General features: G+C 42.1%; 1 protein-coding gene across 7 annotated transcripts in view; it reads right to left on the minus strand.

Moving 5' to 3' along the window:
- Positions 1-984: 984 nt before the first annotated feature.
- The window catches only part of ZNF462 (zinc finger protein 462), a 90,534-nt gene continuing 69,561 nt past the window's right edge, over positions 985-21,957 (minus strand). For all 7 annotated transcript variants that reach the window (XM_071580151.1, XM_071580148.1, XM_071580152.1 and 4 more), the window contains 6 exons: positions 20,351-20,615; positions 15,937-16,073; positions 10,149-10,372; positions 7,633-7,765; positions 2,181-2,295; positions 985-1,233 (listed from right to left, as the gene is read on the minus strand). In XM_071580151.1, coding sequence (XP_071436252.1) covers positions 1,032-1,233; positions 2,181-2,295; positions 7,633-7,765; positions 10,149-10,372; positions 15,937-16,073; positions 20,351-20,615 — 1,076 coding nt within the window. In that variant the 3' untranslated portion in view covers positions 985-1,031. The remainder of the gene's footprint in view (positions 1,234-2,180; positions 2,296-7,632; positions 7,766-10,148; positions 10,373-15,936; positions 16,074-20,350; positions 20,616-21,957) is intronic.

The raw sequence follows: 21,957 nt of genomic DNA on the forward strand, positions 1-21,957 counted from the left end.
CAACAACAACAGCAACAACAAAAAAAAAAGTTCTATTCACAAGATCTAGTCTCCTTTCCCTGTCCCCCACTTGAAAAGAAATACTCAATTTACATGAGAAACTTAATTGTGCTGTATTTGTAACACCTCAGGCTGATAGAAAATAAACATGTGGCAAACAAAACCGCACAATCAGTCACATGAAATTCTACCAAATACTAAAATTATAACTGAGTACTAACAAACAGCTTACCTGGAATAAAGGATGACAATTCACAAACAGTTATCTAGGAATTAAAGTATCTCTCTCTTTTTTTTGTTTTTTTTTTTTACTAAAATAATTAAAAAAATCACAGTATTTTAAGAAATAAAACCCACACTGGGATTTTAAGCACAATTTGTTTTCCTTTCTTTAAAACTTTTTTTTTTCTTCCTCCATTCACCACCTTGCCCAGCAGTCTCTCTACATTTAACCACAACAACAACAGGTAGTACTGACAAATGCAGAGATCTCCCTTGGTTAATTCTGAGGTACTAGGAAACAGGTGACTGTTTTAAGCAAAGCAGTTTCTGTTTTGTTTTTGTTTTCTTTTTTTTTTCCTCTTTTTTTTTCTTTTCTAAAGCAGTTGCATTCAGTCTGGAAAAGCGTTATGTATTAAAACTAGAAAAACGCACACAAATTTGTGCGTCGAAAAGTTGTCCCCCCACCACTTCTTCCATGCTCACGATGCTTCCACTCACAAGCAATCGAAGTTCTCCACTGCAAAGCACGACGTGTAATGTAGGAAATACGGGGAGTTGCTTCATTAGTCCAAGATGAATGTAACTTCCCATCGTCAGATCCAGAAGAAAAGATGCAGTGATGTAATGGAGCCACTTATTCCATCACTTAAATAACTTTAATATACACACACTCACACAGGTACCAGTGCTTTGAAAATAGATCATTCAGTCCCAAAAGCAGCTTTATTTCTTCCTTCTGCCCCGCCCGCCCACCCACCCTATCCCACTCATCACTGTTCAAGTACGTTGATTAGCATCACACCAAATGCTTATTCATTTTTGGCCTCCAAGTTGTCCTGGAGAGGTTTCTCAGCAACTACCATGCTGACTGCTGTTTCACCGCTGTGGGAGTAGTCCACCACCATTGCCTCAATGCCTTCTTTTTCTTCTGGCAGTGTGCTTACAGTTTCCTCTATGTCCTCCTTTGGCTGGCTGTCCTCGCCGGTCCTGTGCTTGCTTTCATTCAGCGCCCTGCAAGGCAGAGCAGCAGAGGACAGAAACAGTCACCACAGGGTACAGCAAAGCCAACCACATGAGGGAGAAAAACAGACCACTTTCCAAAAAGGCAGACAGACAGGCCACTGCCACCTCAGGCTGAAAAGGAGATGCAGTGGAATGAAGTTACCACTGGGATCCATGACATTGAAACCAAATCTTTGTTCTGTGCTGGGACAAATACAAAGGAAGAGCTCGAATAGTGACATTTAAAGTCTATTCCCCTTTCTTAAGTCCCTTGCAAACAAGACTTAAGAGGCACCAAATAAAGGCATAGGAAAAACAGTACTTTTCCCAGACTTAATGATCCAATGAAACTTTGTATAGGTTGCAGCATTTCAAGTACTCATATTCATGCGGGCAATATTAAGGGTAAGAGAAGTTATTATTTCTAGTCCCATGACAGTTAACCTATAACATTGTACTCAAATGTTTCGCACATGTCAGCAACCTTGAATGAAATATACTCTTTGTAGAAACTCTGGTCAGCAAAGAGACCTCTGCTACCAAAGAGATCTTCATCAAAAGAAGCAAAAAGATTGTTCCAGAGATGCCTGTCTTTTCTGTGATGCTATCACCCCACAGTGTGCAAACTGCCACAGAAAGGTAAAAATTGAAAAAAAAAAATAAAATCAACGGCACACTCCGGTGAAGTTAATCCTGGACAAGTGGTATTCACCTAAGGACAACATTAAGTTTTGGAATAGTTAAACCCTAGAGTCTACAGTGACCCTGGGCAGCAGAGTTGAAGAGGAAGATGGGAACTTCCCATGCAGAGACATCTGATGACTGTATCCATATTTCACAGAACTTGTTTGCCTTCATCACAAGGCTTTCTGGAAGGGGAAGAAAGGGGTGGAGGGAATAAACAGAGGTGTAATCATACCTTTGGCTGTTTGGCAAAGGAAAGCAAACTAACTTACATGCCATGTCTGAGCACGTGTCGCTCCCATTCAGAGCCTTCCGTAAAAGATCGGCCACAGAACTCACATGGGAAGCGCTTCTCTGGAGCACTGCTGTCAGGATACATCATGGGATCTAGAAAAAGCACAGCACATGAACTCAGAAGTGCTAGGATATAAGAAGGGACCCCTCTGATCCTACTGTGATGCCGTCTGCTGCACCTTCTCATCCTGGAGGAGCAAAAGGACTTTTCTGTCAAAAGCTATTGGTGAAAATGCAACTCCCCCAAAGCAAAGTGACACTGAAAGTGACAAATCTCATCCCAAATCCCATCCCAAGCCTTAGAACATCTCTGCAAATAAGGGTAATGAGTTACTACACCCCATTCCTGTATTTCAACAAATGAAGAGACTGTGGAATTTTAATTCCAAACTGAAACTGGGACTGAAATGGCTTCAAAGCAAAATCAAAAAACCCACTGAAGCCCACCGATAATTTTTGAATTGTTAGTACAAATTTTAGGAAACACAGATTTGGTGTATTTAGCATGTGATCCTCATAATAAATTGACATCCCTTTACCAGGAAGTCGAACAGATTTAGTCCTGCATCTTAACTGCGCAGGTGCTTCATCACATCCTAATCTTTTATACAAAGTCCTTGGAGTCTCATTTGCAGAAAGAAGTGTCAAGCACCCAGCAATATGAATGGAGTGGCATTCCTGAAAGCCAAGCTCCATGTGAACACAGCCCATTCCCACAAAAGATGAAACATTTTCTCACAAATTAAGAAGATCACCACACAAGCCATTAAAAATAATTGCATGAACTATCTCACTTGATTCTTTTGCTGGAAATGAGACAGCACCATCTGCTCAGAGCATTAATTCCTTAGCAGGGATTATTTTATGCAAGAAATCAACAAAATGTCTTTCTGACCCCTCCCAAACTACATAATAAAAGAAAAGGGATTTTGCTTAATTTTCGTTCTGATCTCTGCTCACTTGATTTCTTCACTCTCAGATTTACTCTGTTCAAGATCACTCTGAATTCAATATTGCTCACACACTCCCAATTATCCATATGTAAGTCGTGAAAATGCATTTTTGTGACATGTTTCTCACTATTTAGCCTTTACTTGAATTTTGTAAGAAATGGTTCTTGACATAGTTTTTAGCCTTTTCCCCCCGGAAGGAAAAAAAATCCACTTTGTATTCCTTATTGGCAGTGGTTTACTACATGCTTCAATATCATAAATCTGCTGTATCAAGAGGAGCACCAGAAGGTAAGTAAATGCTATTAGCTCAGTTTATATCTGCATTTTAATACCTTATGCATGGTACAAATTTATAAATACACTGCAAGACACAGACTAGTCATAAAGCAGGGACAAATATTTATGGAAAGTAATAGTTTTAGAGGCAAATTGCTGTTCTGCAAAAGAATATACCTATGGTGTTGTACACAATAGGATCTTTATTCTGGGCCTCTGCAAAGAGGAGATATGAAACAGAGAGACTGTTTTGCCTAAATAAGGAGTTGGGTTTGTGCAGCCTGGAAAAGAGAAAGCTCTGGCGAGACCTTGTTGTGGCCTTTCAATTCTTAAAGGGGGATTATAAGATGGAGAGACACTTTTTCCCAGGGCCTGCAATGACAGGGCAAAGCGCAAGGATGTAAAACTGAGAGTAGGATTAGATTGGACATAAGGAAGAAAGTTTTTAGGATGAGGGTGGTGAGGCCTTGGCACAGGTTGCCCAGAGAAGCTGTGGCTGCTCCACCACTAGAAACGTCCAAGACCAGGTTAAACAGAGCTTGAGCAAACTGATCTAGTGGAAGGTGTCCCTGCCCATGACAGGGGAGTAGGAGTGTATGATCTTTAAAGGGCCCCTCCATTCCAAATCAGTCGATGATTTACACTTGCAACTCCAAATAAGATTAACCAAGTGTTACTCTAGTAAATCCATCACCTCCTCAGACAACACTATCTTGTTTATCCTATTTCTTAGCAAGTTTTGCTTCTAGGGATGTGAATTTGGGCTGCTTCCCTGGAAGAGTATCAGAAATTGCTCTTCTCTGGGGCCTGCAGAGGAGAAGTAACAGAGTGCACACACACCTAACCTGCCTGTGGTTTTGCTGTACCACACACGGGAGCACTCATGGACATTTTACAGAATCACAGAATATGCTGAACTGGAAGGGACCCAAAAGGATCATCAAAATCCGACTCCTAGACCTGCACAGGAACAACCCCAGGAGTCACACCCTGTGCCCCAAAGCATCATCCAAATGCTCCTGGAGCTCTGTCAGTCTTGGTGCTGTGTCCACTGCCCTGGGGAGCTTGTTCAGTGCCTGACCACCCTCTGGGGTAAGAATCTTTTTCAATATCCAACCTAAACTTGCCCTGATACAACTCCAGGCCATTCTCTGGATCCTGTCCCTGCTCCCCACAGAGCAGAGATCAGTGCCTGCCCCACCTCTGCCCCTCCCAAGTAAGTTGCAATGAGGTCTCCCCTCAGTCTCCTTTTCTGCAGGTGAACACACCAAGTGCCCTCAGTGCTCCTCACACACTTCCCCTCAAGGCCTCTCCCCACTGCTCTCCTTTAGATGCTCTCTAACAGTTTAATATTTGTTTTTGTCTGCTATGGAAAAACACTTCTTGATTTCAACTTCTGCTAAGACCAACACATAAGGATCAGTAAAGACAGTCAGTCTCTGAGACAGTTTTTATCAGTGAGAGCTGTTCTTTGCATTGACACCTTCTTGTTCCTCCCTTATCTTCTTTTGTACTATATCCTTTACCAGAAGCCAATGACTCTCTTCCTCTCCCATTCAAGATTTCAGCTCAGCTCTGCTGCCCAGATCTGCCTGCTAACAAAGGCAACAGCCCTTGTCTGGTCCACTGTCCAGCAGCCCACTTGGAGAAGCCACATACTCTTATTTGCATCTTCAAAACTGGTGAATCCAGGCAGCTGCTTGACTCACAGGAAGAAATCCTGGTTCTCCCAAAGTCACCAACCTCAGTGTTCAGACAGCATTTGCTTTCAAATACTTAGAGCACAGAGAGGCACCCTCAGCAAATCTCACTTCCTGCTAACACCATGAAGGCTAGAATTGTCAACTGCACCCCAGCACCACACAGGATTGCATAGTTTAATGTGGTTTGAAAGCTGTGACAGCATTAGCCACTGTGACAGGCTCTATTTAAAACCACAGGTCTGGTCCTCTGCTATCAGGGCAAACCACTTCTGAGTTAGAAATATCTTTGGAAAATCCACAGGGAGCTGTCATCAGGCAACTTAGCATCCAACCATGCCTTCAGTTCCTGTCTTGCTGGGACATTTTTTAGAAGTGTACATTGAATATTGCACCTTATAGTGGTAATTCACACAACTTGTCTCGAAAAATAGTCAATACAACTGAATCTTTTCCAGATACCTTTGCTGCAGTAGGCATAACTGTTTTCTCCATTTTCTACCTATTTTAGTATAATATATTAAAAGTAGTAACAGATTGAAAAAGAGTAAAATATAACAATGGTGAATCAGTGATCCTATAGGCCAGCCAGGAGAGAACTGTTGCAAAACAAACTTGTAAATATGTCTGATTTTTTTAGACAGGTAATCTGAACAAGCATGCAGAAATCATTTTAGTCAGTCACAGATTAAAGAAGAGACAGGTGAAAAAAACGAGTACAGAATCATTAAGACACTACCCACCCCTAGCTTAAGTATTGATCACTTCAAACATGGGGAGAACACATCTATTGCCTCTGTAAATTTAAAACTCCAGCACAGAAGGTGATATTTTTATATTTTCAGAGTGTAACCTAAAGCCATTTTAAACAATGAACTTCACCTTGGGCTGTCCCCCTCCCTGTGGTGCATTTACAGGGATTTGTCAGGCTTGGCAGACAGCACTTTCTTCTCCTTGGTCTGGATACCATGGCTCCCAAGGTCGCTCCAACACCTGTGCTTGTATGTAATGCTAAGGTAATCCTCACAAGAACAGCATGATACTTCATCCCCTGTTAGCTGTGGGTCTAGGCAGAGCATTAACCAGCCTTCTACATCTGCAGCTAAGGCAAACTGGTGCGTTAGTCAAGTCATTGCACAATTATTGTTCCAGCCATGAAGATCTGGGGGTCAAGGCTGTCCCTGAACACACATCCATGTGTATTTCCACATGACTGTCAATGTTAAACTTTGAAATGCATACAGAACTAACATCCCTTTAGGTCTTCTATAATTTTTCTTCTGCTTTACCTAAGATCTCATCCAGGATACTTTTCATTAGAATATAAATGCTTTCCTATCCAATCAGCTTCCTTTCTCATTTAAATAAAAGCTATCCCTAACCACAGTTGAAGTACTGCTGATAAGTGCAGACTGAATTTATACTGCAGGGACACCAAGCAAAAGTCAAGATGCTGGAGGGTCTTGATATTCAAAGGTAAGAAACATGATCTGAATCCTTCCAGTTCTGTAAGCTAACTCTGAATCCAGAAATGGGAATTTTTCAGCATCTGAAAACATGTTCTGAAGAACTCCTGAGTGAGTTTAGAAAGCTAAAAACTGAGAAGGAGAAAGTTAAGCATGGTGGCATACCTTTGGTTGAGGCACGCAGAACTTTGGTAACAGCAGTTGTGAGCATCAAGAAAATGGGTGACCCAACATTGAAACCATAAAGGGACTAGAGTTGTGATTATATTGTATTTGAATGATGAATTGTGCACCAAAACAGACTAGATAACACACACTTTACATCAGATATTGCAATAACCTGGTTTTAATGGGAGAAGGTTGTTGGAAAGGAAGGACAAGAAATCCTTTGTTTAATTTACAGAGAACTTACTTTTTCCCTGCTTATCTAACTTCAACCAAACCAAAAGCATTAGCAAACACATAGCCTAGCCTTGTTGAAGTCAGTGGGATTATTCTTACATATAAACTTAGTCACATATTTAAATATGCAGCAGAACAGACAGGTGGAGCACAGACCTACCCTGGCTCCAGAGCTGCCAACTGCAACAGGACTGACTGACAAGGAATGCTGGGCACAGAGTGAGTAACAGCCCATAAACAAGCCTTCATCCCTCACTTGAACAGTGCCAAGTGACAGCTGAAAAATTATTATCAAAACAGAAGATCTGACAGACCATCATAATACTCCACTTACATAGTTTTCCAAGCCCTTACAGATATTCTCTGCATGGGCAGGTAAGTTCACAGATGCTCTATGTGCTTTTTCATAGCATGTACTCTCTTAACAGACAGAAAGTTGAGGATTAGAAACCCAAGATTACCACAGGAGCAGAGTCTTCAGAAAAGCCACATTCTGCTTCTTCTGCCAGACCTGCTGCAAAGGATGTGCTGTAGAGTCAACAGCTGAGTTCACACGGTTGGACTGGTGAGGCACATTGAAGTGCCAAAAAATCCCAATTAAAAAACCCCAATGGATCAAAGAGCTGCACTGACCTCTCTCTTCAGTCTTGGGGCTTAACTCTTCATCCTTTTCTTCTTCATCACTGCTAGAACTCTCTGTTTTCCCTTTCATTTGTTCCAACTGGTCCAAGTTAACCCGTCCAACCAGCTCAAAATTACGACTCACCTTTGAGAGACATTTTTGTTAGCAGTCTGCACAATCACCAGCTAATCAGAATCATCACATATGCAAAACAAAATCAAGTACATCCGAAAGTCTGTTGAGCTAGAGGTGATATGCAGTCCCCCCAACCAAATTAATGCTCATTTCTTTTCAATGACAGTAATTCTTCTACTGCTGTTTATTCTGAATTTCTGATTTTTGCTTTTCAAAAATTAATGAGATTCAGCAAAACCCCCTCATTTCCTCATCCAAGAAATGTAAACACTAAGTAGTATCCTCTTTTTATGGCATTACTCAACCGCTGTGATCAAACTCTGCTACTGCACATCCATGCTGAAGAAAAAGTCTTTGTGACTGGTTCATTCAGCTTTATTCATGAAAGGATGGCTCTTTTTTTTACTAAGCACATAGCTGCTGTGTGCCACATACACTTTGACTCATTAATAACAAATTAATTTTCATTAGGAAGGGCTGGAAAGTGCTTTGCAAACTGACACACAGACTGTAATGGGAGCAATTCACCCAGCAGTCAAATTCAGCTAACCCTGGGGTGAAATGCACCAGCTACTTAACAGCTCACAGCAGCAGTATGAAAGGAGCAGCTCAGGGCACAGGAGTCAGGAACTCCACCACATCCAACAGAAACAACAGAGCAGCAGTCCAGATTTACAGTGGAGGCGGAGAGCGTGGAGCATGACCAGGACACTGAGGCTAATGCTTGTTGGATGACAGGCGCCCTCTGAGCTCATTGATCACTGCTGGGAAGGGTTTTGGATTCATCTTTCATGCAGAGAGACAGCTCTCCAGCAGCACAAGCCCTGAGCCACAGAGGCAGGGAGGATGGAGGCGGAGGAATGAGCGTGGTACAACACCTCCTGCAAGATGCTGAATGAAATATCAACATCCTCTGACTATTTTTTATCCCTCTGTGTGAAAACAAATGTGAATGACTCCAAGCAGGATGCAAATTAGGCTGTAGAGTATATCCAAATAGCGGAGTATCCTAAATGCAGCAGTGTGAAGGTTCCTGGCACTACTCTGCACAGGCAGCTGTGATGAGGTTCTCTAATTTAACACATTGCCCACTGAGATTTAAACAAACAAGACCACATGCAAGGCCCTTGGTTTTTATAAAGAAACTCTTCAAAGAGCAATATATAACTTGGGTATCCTAGCCCAGAACTTGCACACAAATTACAGAGGTAAAAGTTAGCAAGAAAAAAAGGGGAAATCATACCCTAAACTATCAGCACCATCACAGCAGGTCCAGATTGGAAAGAGGAGCTAACTAAGAGAATAATCTTCCCAGTCTGATGCACTGTGTCAAAAGACCACTAGCAATAGTTCTTCCTGGACACACCAGGCACCTTGCTAAGATGATTAGGAGGTGTGGAACACCTTGTGTACTGTCTGAATTGCAGAGGACTCTCCAGAAGTAATAAAGGAGGCAGAACAGAACAGCAGGCCAACATAACTTAACAAAGTTTGTTTTCATAAGACAGCCAAATATTTGTTAAGCATGGAAGTTGTGGGTTTTGGGTTTTTTTTCTGGGACTTCTGCTGCTAATACCTTCCATATAAATATATTTGGCTGTAAGGAAAAGTCATTCAGCCAATGAAGTTTTTAGTGAGGACCTTGGGCAGCTCAGCTTCAACAGGTGGAGACATATAGCTGCTTCCCCTGGAAATCAGACAAGGAAGCACTCCAAGAAATACTCCAAAACACATCTCAGTTCTAAAACATAAATGTTACTCAGCTACACAGCTCACAGTTACAGAAATTCAAACCTAACAGTCTGTAGAAAGCCTTTAATGACTTCTTAAAGACTGGACCTCATATGCACTCAAGTAATCCACAAAAACTCCAAAGCAGTCTTAACTTAGGACCTGGTTAGACTTGCTGTTTATCTTTCCCTTGTTAAATGTAAACGGGGATGTATAGCCCTCTTTGTTATTAAAATATGCATGGCATGTCAGGCTGCTGAAGTTACCACAGCAATCTTGGGTTTGGAATCTCCTGCCTTTTACAGGGGCTGAATCACACTGTGCCTCACTATTGTTTCACAACCATTCCTGTCCCCCCTCCTTTAAATAAGGAGCACACACAAGAGCCTTTTCCAGAGAATCATACTCTACATGCAACAGTCTGCCAATTCTGATCAATCTGAACAGCTTTAGAAACACTTATTTTTCAGTTTCTGAAGAATGAAAAGAAATAAGAGAAAAGTGAGGCAGGGAAGTGCAACATGGGATTAGTTTCCACATTTGGGGAGGGAGAAAAAAAAACCCACCAACAACATCAAGTTGGTTACTCACACATGCAACTAAACTAATACAGCATTTGCAAAGGGTAGATTTCCACAAATTACAACTATTTGGATGTTACCTTGTGCTCATCTCGAAGGTGAGCGTCCAGCTCCTCTGTGTGTTTGGTCTCATAGTAGCAGAGTTGGCATTTGTAAGGTTTCAGTTCATTGTGCTTCTCTATGTGCTGCTGCAAGCTCTCATCACTGGAGCAGGTAAAGGTACACTTATCACAGCGGAAAACAACTCCCTGCAAGTACTTGGACAGTTTGGAACGGCAGACTTCAATGGGAACGACCCGTTCTTCTGTAGGGACAGGACAACATTCACTTAAATTTTATGAAATACCAGGCCAACATGTCAACATTTTGGGCACTGCCATGGAATGGCACAAGGAATAGGATCTGCTGGATGGGCAGGCAGTCTGTCCTGACAGAATAGGAGCTATGCTGAGCTGACTCAAGAAAACAATCCTGCAATTAGAGTAATCTTTGAGAGCTACAAATGCAGGTGTCCTCAAAAACGTGGCTGGTTATTGGGTGGTGAGGACAGGAATGAAAGTTCTGGGGCAAATGAGACTCTATCTGTGAGTCAGAGTAGCAGAGCCAAGGAACAGAAAACCAGCCATAAATCAAGGCAGACCAAAAGCCCATTTTGTTTCAGTATTTGACAGCAGCCAGGAACATCTTCTAGAAATTTAATAAACAGCAGAGCTGCAGGGTGCTTCCCAACGCATCACACGCTGCTGGCTCCATATAAATCGGAACTAGTGTCCTCACCGTCACATTTAAACTGCTCTCTGGGGATTGAGAGGGTAAGCAAGGCAGCACCTTTTCCAGGAAAAGGCTGGGCAGGGGCAGAAACCTCCCAACACACCCAGAGCTTTCAGAAGGCTCAGACTCAGAATCTGCACATGTGATGCACTGAGAATGCTCTTGCTCAGTTTCTAAACTCTGCACTTCTCAAACAAAGCACTGGCGTTTAACGGAACTGCAATTAATTTCAGTCATTTTGACACAGCCAGAATCCAGTGTGCCTTAACATTCATCTACTGTGGTTGTCTCCAAGCTGTGTGCACAAGGCAAGCCCAGAATTTGACTATTCAGCAGAGGGTCACCAGAAGATTTTCACTGTGGGCTTTTGTTACTCAACTGGCATTTTGAGCGAGAACACTGAAATTTAATACTGTTGATGGACAGCAGGTTAAAGGAGGAGTTTGATCCTCCCCATCCAGGTTCATTCCTAATGACAGATGAAAAAAGAAGAGGCCTGAATTTCTTGTGGTAGACATGAAGGCGAGGGGAATGTGAGACGTGGCAAGGCACACATGGATCTGAGCCAATGGGCCCTTTTCTTTAGTGAGGAGGGTAATATTACACCCAAAGACAACTAGAGAAACACACATTACCTCCCTCACGGTAAGACTTTTGCTAAGTCTCAACAAAATATTCCATCCTGCTCAGCTTCTCTCTGAACACGAAACTTATCCTATCTCATAATTTCCTCTCTGGCCACCTCAAAAAAATGGAAATTTTCCCCAAACAACAACAACAACAAAAAAAACAACAAAAAAACACTTGTACACTTCTGATTATTTTCTACACCAACAGCCAGTTTCTCTAGCTAGAAAGAAACCAGGCTGTAGCCATCCAAGGTGGAAAAAGAGGAAGGGAGAACAGGGTCTAAGAGAAAGCAGAATTTAAAGCTGTGGTGCTGAGATCACTAAAATATTTTTTGCAAGGTTATTGCAGCTGCATGCTTTTGACTCATGGAAATAAGTGACACAGCTGGTTTCAAAAGTGAAAAGGTCAAGTTTTGAAAAAAAAAAAAGTGCTAGTTAAAATATTTTAAAATTCACTTTTCCTCTAGAACCTGGCACAGATAAGAAAAGCTAAAACATGGGGGGATATAAAGCGTTAAATCTACCAGTCTAGAGTAATAGCAAAAGTCTGTTATCTCACAATCATACACACTCCCCAAATCAAAGGCAGAACAGTAGGAGGAGAAAAGCAAAATAAGTGTAAACATCAACTCTAGCCTGAAGGATTTCACTTTCAGGGAATTATTTAAGACTTTTACATAATGTATTCATGTCAGTGAACATCCTTCAAGCAACAATTTTGGGTTACTTGGATCTGGAACCTTACATTTTGTATGGTGATGCTCTCATCTCCAGCTGGCCCCTACAAAGCTCTGTTTATTTATTTACTCATTTAGAATGCACTTATCATATCTGGGCAACTGACAAAAGTACAGCAAACCACAAAACCCCATATACAAATTGAAGATGTAGCTTCTTCACCCACATGTAGACCTTGCCAAAGTTCAGCAGTGTCTAAACAAAGACTACTGTAGACATCTCACAAAAGGATGCCTCAAATTGCAAAACAATTTTGCAAGAGTTGTAATTAAAAAGTAATAAAAAAGTAAACACCTAGAAAACATCATCTTCATTTCAGAAATCCAATCCTTCTGTTAGACTGGAAAAATCAAGTTAATTGTGTCAGAGATTAAACTGAAAGGACATTAATCACTCACTATCAACAGTGCCATAACTCAAAGCAGACACATATATTTTGCTGAAGGCATAAAAAAGCTCATGACTTTATCAGTCCTTAGTTGTAAGGAAAGATCTTTATTCAGCAAAACACTAGAGTATATATAGGTTATTACCTTCTTCTAAAGGTAAATCAAGTACAAAAATAGCAATTCTACTGTCTAGACACAGACCAATTATTTGGTCATCTTAGATGTTGAAAATACACATTTTTGCCTGCAAATCCAAACTATAGTCACAGTATGTGTAGCATTTTGCATTCCAATAGCTAAAAGCAAACACAGAGCAAGGGTTCTGCATGTATCAATGAGGTTATATGTACAATGGCAAATGCCAGAAACAAATAAGCACCAATGAAGCCTTTTGGGAGTCAGGTAAATTTGAAAATTTTACTACTTAAAATTGACTACTCAAAACACATTGCTGTTATTTCTCTTAAATTGAAGTATAAAATCACTACTTGTTCCAAGAAGAGAATAAAATGATCTCTAAAGGAACTAAAAATAATGCCCAAGGATTTAAAAGTAGAGACAATAGTGAACTCAGCAAGTGGAAAACACCAGTGCACATCAACATGCTTAATGGGAATCCTACTGGAAGAGGTAACATCAGGAGAAATTTCTTCACAGGAAGAGTGGCTGGGCATTGGAAGGGGCTGCCCAGGGAGGTGGTGAAGTCACTGTCCCTGGAGGTGTCCAAGGAACAACTGGACACAACTCTCAGTGCCATGGTCTGGTTGACAATGTGGTGATCAGTCAAAGATTGGACTCCATGACCTCAGAGGTCTTTTCCAACACAAATGATTTTGTGATTCTTTGAAAAACTAATTGTATTGTGCGGAATAAATGAAAGGCCAACACCTCTGCTGGTCACAGAGCAAGAATTGACTGTCTCCTCTTGCATCTCTCTCCTCTCCCCAGGCCTCCCAGGAAGAACTAGAGAGACAAACTTCTCTTCACCAACTTGCAGTAGCCTCCAGCTGTGTCAGCCCCCTGTGACAGGACACCTGTAATGAGTGTGTGCTCCATCTGCACCCACAGAAGGGAAGAGTGAGCTGCTTTTACACTCATGAGGGATAGGTGATACATGAAAGAAGCTTTTGGAAACTCTAATTCTTAATGGGAAGCAAATGTCTTGACTATTTTTGGTTGTTGGGGTTTTCTCGGTTGGTTGTTTGTGGTTTTTTCTCTTACTAGGCATTCAGGCTTCTGAATTTTGATATGGCTTTAGCCCTGTGAAATTCAGCCTCCATAGCCACTCATTATGAGGCAAATAAATTCTCCATTTTAAGCACATGCTGTTGCACCAAGGATTAGAGGTGCAGCAATGGAAGTAATGTAAGAGTCATGCATCTGTAAACATGCCTTTTACACAAAAGGAACATTAACTATGAATGGATCCACTCTTGGTTTTAGGTACTGCACCACTCCATCTACATCAAAACTAATTTTCTTGGACCACAGCTCAGGGCTATGCACTTACTTTACCAATGCAATGGCTATAAAAAAGAAAGGCTATCTTAGACCACATTCACTGTCCCTCAGTCTCTCTTTCAGTGCATGTTAAATCTTGTCAAAATTGTCTGCTTCAGTGGCCACACAATGGTAGTGAGTTCTTTTTTAGCTGAGTATATGCACTAGAAATAACTTTAAGTAAGAACGCTACTTTCTTTATTACCTGGATATGAGAAGTCAAAGAAAAACCCTTGTCTTTCCCTTGGTGGCCTCTGCGACTCTTTATCAGCTACAATCACATCTGCATTAGAACTTCTTTTACTCTGTTTTACCTCTCCCAACACTCTACTGTGTAGCCCATTATGTCCTTTGCTTGTTTCAGCAGCAAAAACTCTAGAGGTTGCTTTGTGCAACTGGAGCAACAGTTCTATAGAAGAACAGATCCCCAGTTTCACTTACCCAGGAGGGAACAACCTTCTGGCAACAGGTCAGAAATAGCTCTGCACAGCCAGTACTGGTGCCTGAGCTCATGAAGTGCTCTTCCACTTCTGCGACTGGACTTTCCCAGTGCCAAAGCTATGGAAAATACCCTGAGTCCACCCAGTTTCCCCTTGGGATGTCTATATTAAAGGCCTGGCAGTGTCTAGTGGAGCTCTGGCACAGCCACAAAACAGAGCAATATGTCAGGAGCACTTGGAACCACATGTTCACCTGCACAAGGGTTAACTAAACCCTCTTCTACTCTAAAGTGGACTAATTCTGGATTATGTCCTGAAGCTGGGCACAATCTGACACAGTAACACCGTCAAAGACTGGAAGTAAAAGCTAAAGCATCTGCCAAACCCTTACAACCAAACATGGCAGCTTTGTAATGTGCTTTCTGAATCACTGACAGGTCATTTTCCCCACATGTTGTCCCGGAACAGCCCTGCTAGCAGAAAGAAATTTATATGAATTCTGCCAAGCTCACTGTGCTGGTACAAGAAGGACTTGAAGCTACCAACACTGGGAAGTGGTATGTTACAGGGAATTATGATAGCACTTGTCACACCAAAATCTCCTCCAGGAAAAAGATGGCATGGAAAACTTGTGTTTGCTCACCACCAATACCCTACTGTGAAACTCTGCCCAACCTGCAAGCAGGCAGAGTGCCATCCCAACACATGGGTTTGGATTTCGGCAGCCAACAGACCATCTACAAGCATCAAGTGTGATAGCTATGGGCAGGAATCCCAGCCCAGAGAGCCCAAACTGCTGTCTCTTCTGATCTAGCAAACCCACAGTTAATATAAAAAATTCACTCTTAGCACGATTACCGAACAAAAAAAAAAAAAAAAAGGGAGATGGGAGATGTAGGTAGAAAAAGCAGCATTAAAGAAAACCAAAAATGATAAATGATATAATTATTTTGATCCTAAGAATGAGGAGGAGAAAATACTCAAGGAAGGAATCAAGGGATATTCTGAGGCCTCTCTAGTTAGTTGCTAAATCTTGATAGAGAGTTTGTGATAGCAAGGCCTTTATGATAACAAGAGTGTAAGCAGGAAACAACTCTGGCCTACATCAAAGGTGTAAATTAGGACAACTCTTGCTAAAAAGGTGCCTGATGACTGCTAACTACTCTAGAGGAACAGCTTGAAAACCATTTCAAATCTGCCCTGTTTCAGCACTGGCAAACTTTGAGTTTCACAGGAAATAAATAAGACTCATTGCTTAGAAACGAAACAAAAAGATACTCAAGGGCTAATGACTTATTCAAAACACTTGTCCCCATGTACAGAGAGGGGAAAATTTAATGACAAGCGCACTGTTGAGCATTGCCCTCATCATGTACAGACACATACATGGATATTTGTTACCTCTGTGCAGGACTATGTGGTCGATCATGTTGCGTTTGTATTTGGTGTGATAAAGACAAAGTGGGCAGCGAAGGTCTTTGGGTCCTTCCTCAGGAACTGCTGAATGCCCAGCTTCCACGTGCATAGTAAAAGCAGATCTGTGGAATAGGAGGGAGAGATGGGAGCAGTCAGAAGAGGTGTGCAGGGAAACGATGAAGTGTCCCAGCTCTGTAAGTGATGTGTGGAGTAAAATGGTGCAGATGCCACTCAGTCCTGTCTTCACAGTGCCTCGTGGCATTGTAGCGAGGTTGCTCACATGAGCAACACATGAGCAGAGGTATTTTGCAGGCTTGTATCCTCAAGTAACAAACACTCATTTTGACAAGATATTCTTTTGCTCTTTGGTCACGTTGCTATAGTTAAGATAGCAAAAGAATTCCCATCCTTCATACTTGTTCTTTGTCTTCAGGCTGAAATATTCCATGCATTTCCTCTAGCAAAGGGTAAATTTTTACTAAGTTCAACAAAACCTATCCCTGTTCTGGACTGGCAGAGGTGGGGAAAAACTTATTTCTGGAGGCAGATAACATCCTTAATCATCTCTGTCTTTGTAGGACAAACCTCTAACCAGCTAAACTGTTCAGACTGAGGGTACAAAAGAGTTTTGTATTCACAGTGACTTCATCACTGAATGGTTAACTTTTAAAGTGTCAGTTATAATGATCTGAAAACCCAATACTTAGAATACTGTACTTATTAGTGTGGAAGAATGTATGAATACTCCACAGTACTTCAAATTAAAAAAATTCATGCTGGCTTTACACTGGCTGCCTACTTAGAAGTTGCAAGAGATATGCATACAGAAGAAATTAACTGTACATCTATCTAACCACAAGCTCAACTACTGAAATCAGAGGTTTCTGTAAACTTAGGGCACTTGGTAATTTTTTCCTAAAGCAGTGGTAAAGCTTGCAAAAACTAAGGGGCTTGACACATTGAACTAGATTTAAAACTGTCTTTGATTTTCTTCAAGACTGTTAGCTTGAACACAAAGCAACTTACAAGTGGTTTTGGACACAATCCAGCAGTTCCTGAATTCTACAGGTATATTTCTATCATCTTCAGTGAGTGCTTTCATGTATTTAAGTTTCTATGGTGGCTTGAAAGGGGGATTGGTATGGAGGGGTTTTTTGCCTCCCCCTCCCTTTTTTAAAGACAGACAATACACTGTGTTTCTAATAGAAGCACAAATTAATTCCTCAGTGTTTGAGACAGCACATGGGAAAGCATCACTGCCTTATGCAACTAAGAACATGTGTAAATGCTACTTAAGATCATTTCATAACACACAGGTAAAAGAAACTGGCACTCACAAGACACAAACAGATTGGACCTGGAAATTTCTGATAACCTTTAAGACAGAGAGCAATCGGGAAACAAAGCACAAGCAGCAAATTTTAAAAAACAGAGGCAGCAAGGGGCTGAAGCAACAGAAGCTAGAGATATGCAACTAGAGGTTGCTCTTATGCAGACTTTCTCAGGTTTGTGCTCAACATTTTCTTCAAAAGAACTCCTTCCCTTTATCCACTCGTACTGCTCACTGCCACTGGTCTCCTAAAAACAACTTTGAGACCTTAAATGTCAGCTGAGGGTGTTATGGTCAAAAGTTCAACATGTCAGGGGGAAATGATGAACCACACAGGTTCACAGGCCCTTTTTTATTACTATTACAGAAGAGTAGCTAAAAACATGCAAACAAACCAACACACAAAGCACTGAGTCTTTAAATTTAAATAACCAGATTTTCAGAAATGTTTCTGTATGTTATCAGATGTGCCAGAGAACAGCATCTTTCTAGCATTCAACTCAGAAACATTGTGGGAGAAATAGAACTGCATTAGAAAAGTTTCTTTAGAAAGGTGATGTAAATTCCTCTGTCTCCCTAGGACACTTGATTGTTGCATGTTTCATGCAGGACATTACCTTATTTCTGTAGATAAAATTTTCACACTTAAGGATAAAGCCCTTCAATTCTCAGAGAAGTAAGGAGGGAGTTCAGCAGAACTATCACCTTGGAACTCCAGAGGGCAGATTTTTGGTTGTTTGGGAGACTTGTTGAGAGAGTGACTTGGGAGATCATCCTGACAAGCAAAGGAGTCCAGGAACACTGGACTTGTTCAAGAAGGACATTCCAAAGGCTCAAGAGCAGGTTGTGCCCACTTGCTGAAATATGAGCCAGTGGGGAATACAGGCTGAACAGAGAGATGTGAATGGAACTCAGGGGAAAAAAGGGAGTTTGAGACCTTTGGAAGAAGAAGCAGGCTAATCAGGAGGACGACAGGGATGTTCTGAGGTTATGGAGAGAGAAAATTAGAAGAGCCAAAGTCCAACTAGAACTTAATCTGGCTACTGGTGTAGAAGAAAGTAAAAATGCTGTTTTAAATACATCAGCAACAAAAGGAGGGCCAAGAAGAATCTCCTTCCTTTATTGGCTGCACAGGAAAAAAATGGCAAATGACAGGGAAAAGACTGAGGCACTTAATCCTTTTTTAGTATCAGTCTTTGATAGTAAAACTGGCTGTTCTCAGGGTATCCAGCCATGTGAGCTGGGAGACAGAGATGGATGTGAATGATGCCCCCATAATCTGTGAAGGAACCGTCAGTGACCTGCTACACCACTTAAGACACTCACTGGTCCATGGGGCTGGATGGGATCCACCCAAGGCACTGAGGGAGCTGGTGGAAGAGTTCACTGAGCCACTTTCAATGATTTATTTGCAGTCCTGGCAAACCAGGGAGGTTCCAGTTAACTGGAGGTCAGCAAATGTGACACACATCTACAGGAAGGGTTCAAAGGAAGATCTGGGGAACTACAAGACTGTCAGCCTGAACTCAGTGCCAAAGAAAGTTATACAGCAGACCACCTTGAAGTGCCACATGCACAGGACAACCAGAGGATCAGGCTCAGCCAGTCTGGCTTTAGGAAAGGCAGGTCCTGCTTGACCACCCTGTGACAGAGTGACTCATCAGTGGATACGGGAAAGGCTATGGATGTGTCTGCCTGAACTTTACTAAATCCTTTGACAAATTTTCCCACGGCATTCTCTTGGGGAAAGTGGCTGCTCATGGTTTGGATAAGTGCCTTGTTCACTGGGTAAAAAACTGCCTGGATGGCCCAGAGAGTGGTGGGGAATGGAGCGACATCCAGCTGGGGTTGCTCACCAGGGTGTGCACCAGGACTCAGAGTTGGGGCCACTCCTGTTTAACACCTTTATCAACAGCTGGGATGATATCAAGGCACTCTCAGTCTGTTTGCTGATGACACCAAGCTGGGCAGGAGTGTTGATCTGCAGCAGGGCAGGAATGCTCTGCAGAGGGATCTGGACAGGCTGGATTGATGGGATAAGGCCAATTGTGTGAGGGACAACAAGGGGAAGTGTCGGGTCCTGCACTTGAGTCACAACAACCCCCAGCAGTGCTCCAGGCTGGGGGAAAAGGGACTGGAAAGTTGCACAGCAGGAAAGGACCTGGAGGTGCTGGTTGGCAGCAGCTGAACATGAGCCCAGGTGTGCCCAGGTCGCCAAGAAGGCCAGTGGCCCCTGGCCAGTACCAGCCACAGAGCGGCAGCAGGACCAGGGCAGTGACCATCCCCCTATGCTGGGCACTGCTGGGGCCACACCTCAAATCCTGGGGGCAGTTTTGGGTCCCTCATGACCAGAAAGACATTGAGGGGCTGGAGTGTGTCCAGGGAAGGGAACAGAGATGGGGCTGGAGCACAAGTGTGATGAAGAGAAGCTGAGGGAACGGGGATTGTTCAGCCTGAAGGAGACTCAGGAGGGACCTTCTCACTCTCTACAACTACCTGGATGGAAGGTTGTAGCCAGGTGGAGGTCTGCCTCTTCTGCCAGGTAACAAGTGACAGGACAAGAGGAAACAGCCTCAAGTTACATCAAGGGAGATTTAGATTGGATAGAAGGAAAAATTTCTTCCCAGAAAAAGTTGTCATGCATTGGAAAAAGCTGCCCAGGGAAATGGATGAATCACCATCCTTGGGGGAATTTAGAAGATGTGTAGATGTGGCACTTAGGAATGCGATTTAGCAGTGGACTTGGCAGTGCTGGGTTAACAGTTGACCTGATCATCTTAAAGGTCTTTTCCAACCTAAATGATTCTATGATTCTATGATTCTAAAACCTACTGGAAGGACTTACTGTGCTGTTCTCTGCAGCAGATGGTACCGGCTGTTGTAGGAAAGAGGAAAATGGATTACATGGATGCTGCTGTGATCCGGCATGGCATTTCCTATGTTCCTCTCTCTGGTCAGCAGTGGCTGTGTTTCTGTTAGCTACAGCCAGCTCTCAAAGATCTCAACAGTCTTTTCAAGTGCTAAAAAACCCCTCATGAGTTCAGTTTATCTGTTTTGCACAGTACTTACTTAAAGCCTGTATAAAAGGAACAATCTTTGCACTTGAAGAGTTTTTTCCCTCCATGTTTGTCACGGTAGTGGCGCCGAATGCTCTGTATGTAACCCGAGGAGAATTCACAAAATTCACAGTTAAGGATGGCTTCCGCTTTTTCCATTCCTGCAGCACTCCCAGAAAGTGGGATAGGGCTGATGTTGTTGTTGTTTCTGGCCAAAGCTGCAGACTGGTAGTGGTTCAACTGCTGCTGTACATCGGGAGGCTCAGAGTACGAAGAGTCTGTAGGGAAACAGAGCAGAGTTGTTATTCCAGGTGGATCAACAAATCTAAAAAGGTTTGATGCCTGCTCCAGAACGTCTTGGCTTTTAGAAGGGGTTATCAAGAAGTTAGTTATGAAACTAATCCTGCTTTCTAAAGGGAATAAGATGTGTAGAATTTCTTAATCTAATCTAATATGTATCCTACAGTTAAAAGAGGATCAGTATAAATTATGATTTTTAGATCTGATTTGGGGAGGAAAGCAGAGAGGTTTAAATTAAAAATAGTCTAAACAGAAGTCTGATTTGTCTGATTTTAAGACACAATTTGTGAGGGTAAAACTCATTAATCATACTACCAAATGTTTTATGTGTTTGGTGTATAAATCAGACCAGACTCTCTCAAATGAGGTGAAGATCTGGCATAGGATACATGTAAACAGACTATCTATAAAGGGAAGTGAAAAAAACAAAAAGAAGATAAATAAATGGATACTTTTCCCTATTCATTCATGGACTTATTTAAGAAACCCACATCAAAAGTTAACTTCAGAAAATGATACAATTTTACTTTGCCCCAATTGAAGCAGCCTTCCCAAAATGTAAATTCGAATGCTCCTTGCTGATGTTGTCACCATTAAGTCACCATTTGAAAAAAAGTAAGTTTAGCCCTAAATTCTAGTAAAGAAAACCTAAACCACTATGTACTGCTAAACTGAGAAAGAGATCTCTTTTTTATGTCTGTTTAGACACATCCGTTCTACAAGCCAGCAGAACTCTGTCACACCATTTTAGTGGCATGTGGAGGAATACAGTCCAGAGATGCCTCAGCACTGAAACTGAAAGCTATAACATGTTAGTTGGACCCCCCAAAAAAGTAGGGGGAGGAGGCAGGGTTGTGTTGAACCTTTCCCAATACACTGCTTGAATGTGGAGGTTAGGAATTCATCTGCTTTGTTCTGTGTAACCCACAGCTGCCCATGAATGGCACAAATCAAAGCAGATGAATAAAGCACAGATGAATTTCAGTGCAATTTTCCTGAATAGAAGACAAAAGACTCTTTTCCTAAGCTTTCTAGAAAGGGGAAAAAAGCAAGGGGGGGTGGGGGGATGGGAGGGAAGTCAGGATACAAACTGTACCAGCCACCTCCTGCTTTGATGTGTACTTCATTTTCCAAAGCTTAATTCCCCAAGGCTAGATATATAGGAATTCTCTAACAGACATACTTGTGGGAACTTAACACCATCCATTCTAACCAATTAGTATGGAAAACAAAAGGCAAACAGGCCTATACAGCACCCAGTGTGGGGACCTCTCCACCTGTCTTCACAAGAGCAAAATGCTTGCCTTCTTTTCTCACTAC

Source organism: Pithys albifrons, chromosome Z (assembly GCF_047495875.1).
Source record: "Pithys albifrons albifrons isolate INPA30051 chromosome Z, PitAlb_v1, whole genome shotgun sequence".
Lineage (NCBI taxonomy): Eukaryota > Metazoa > Chordata > Aves > Passeriformes > Thamnophilidae > Pithys > Pithys albifrons.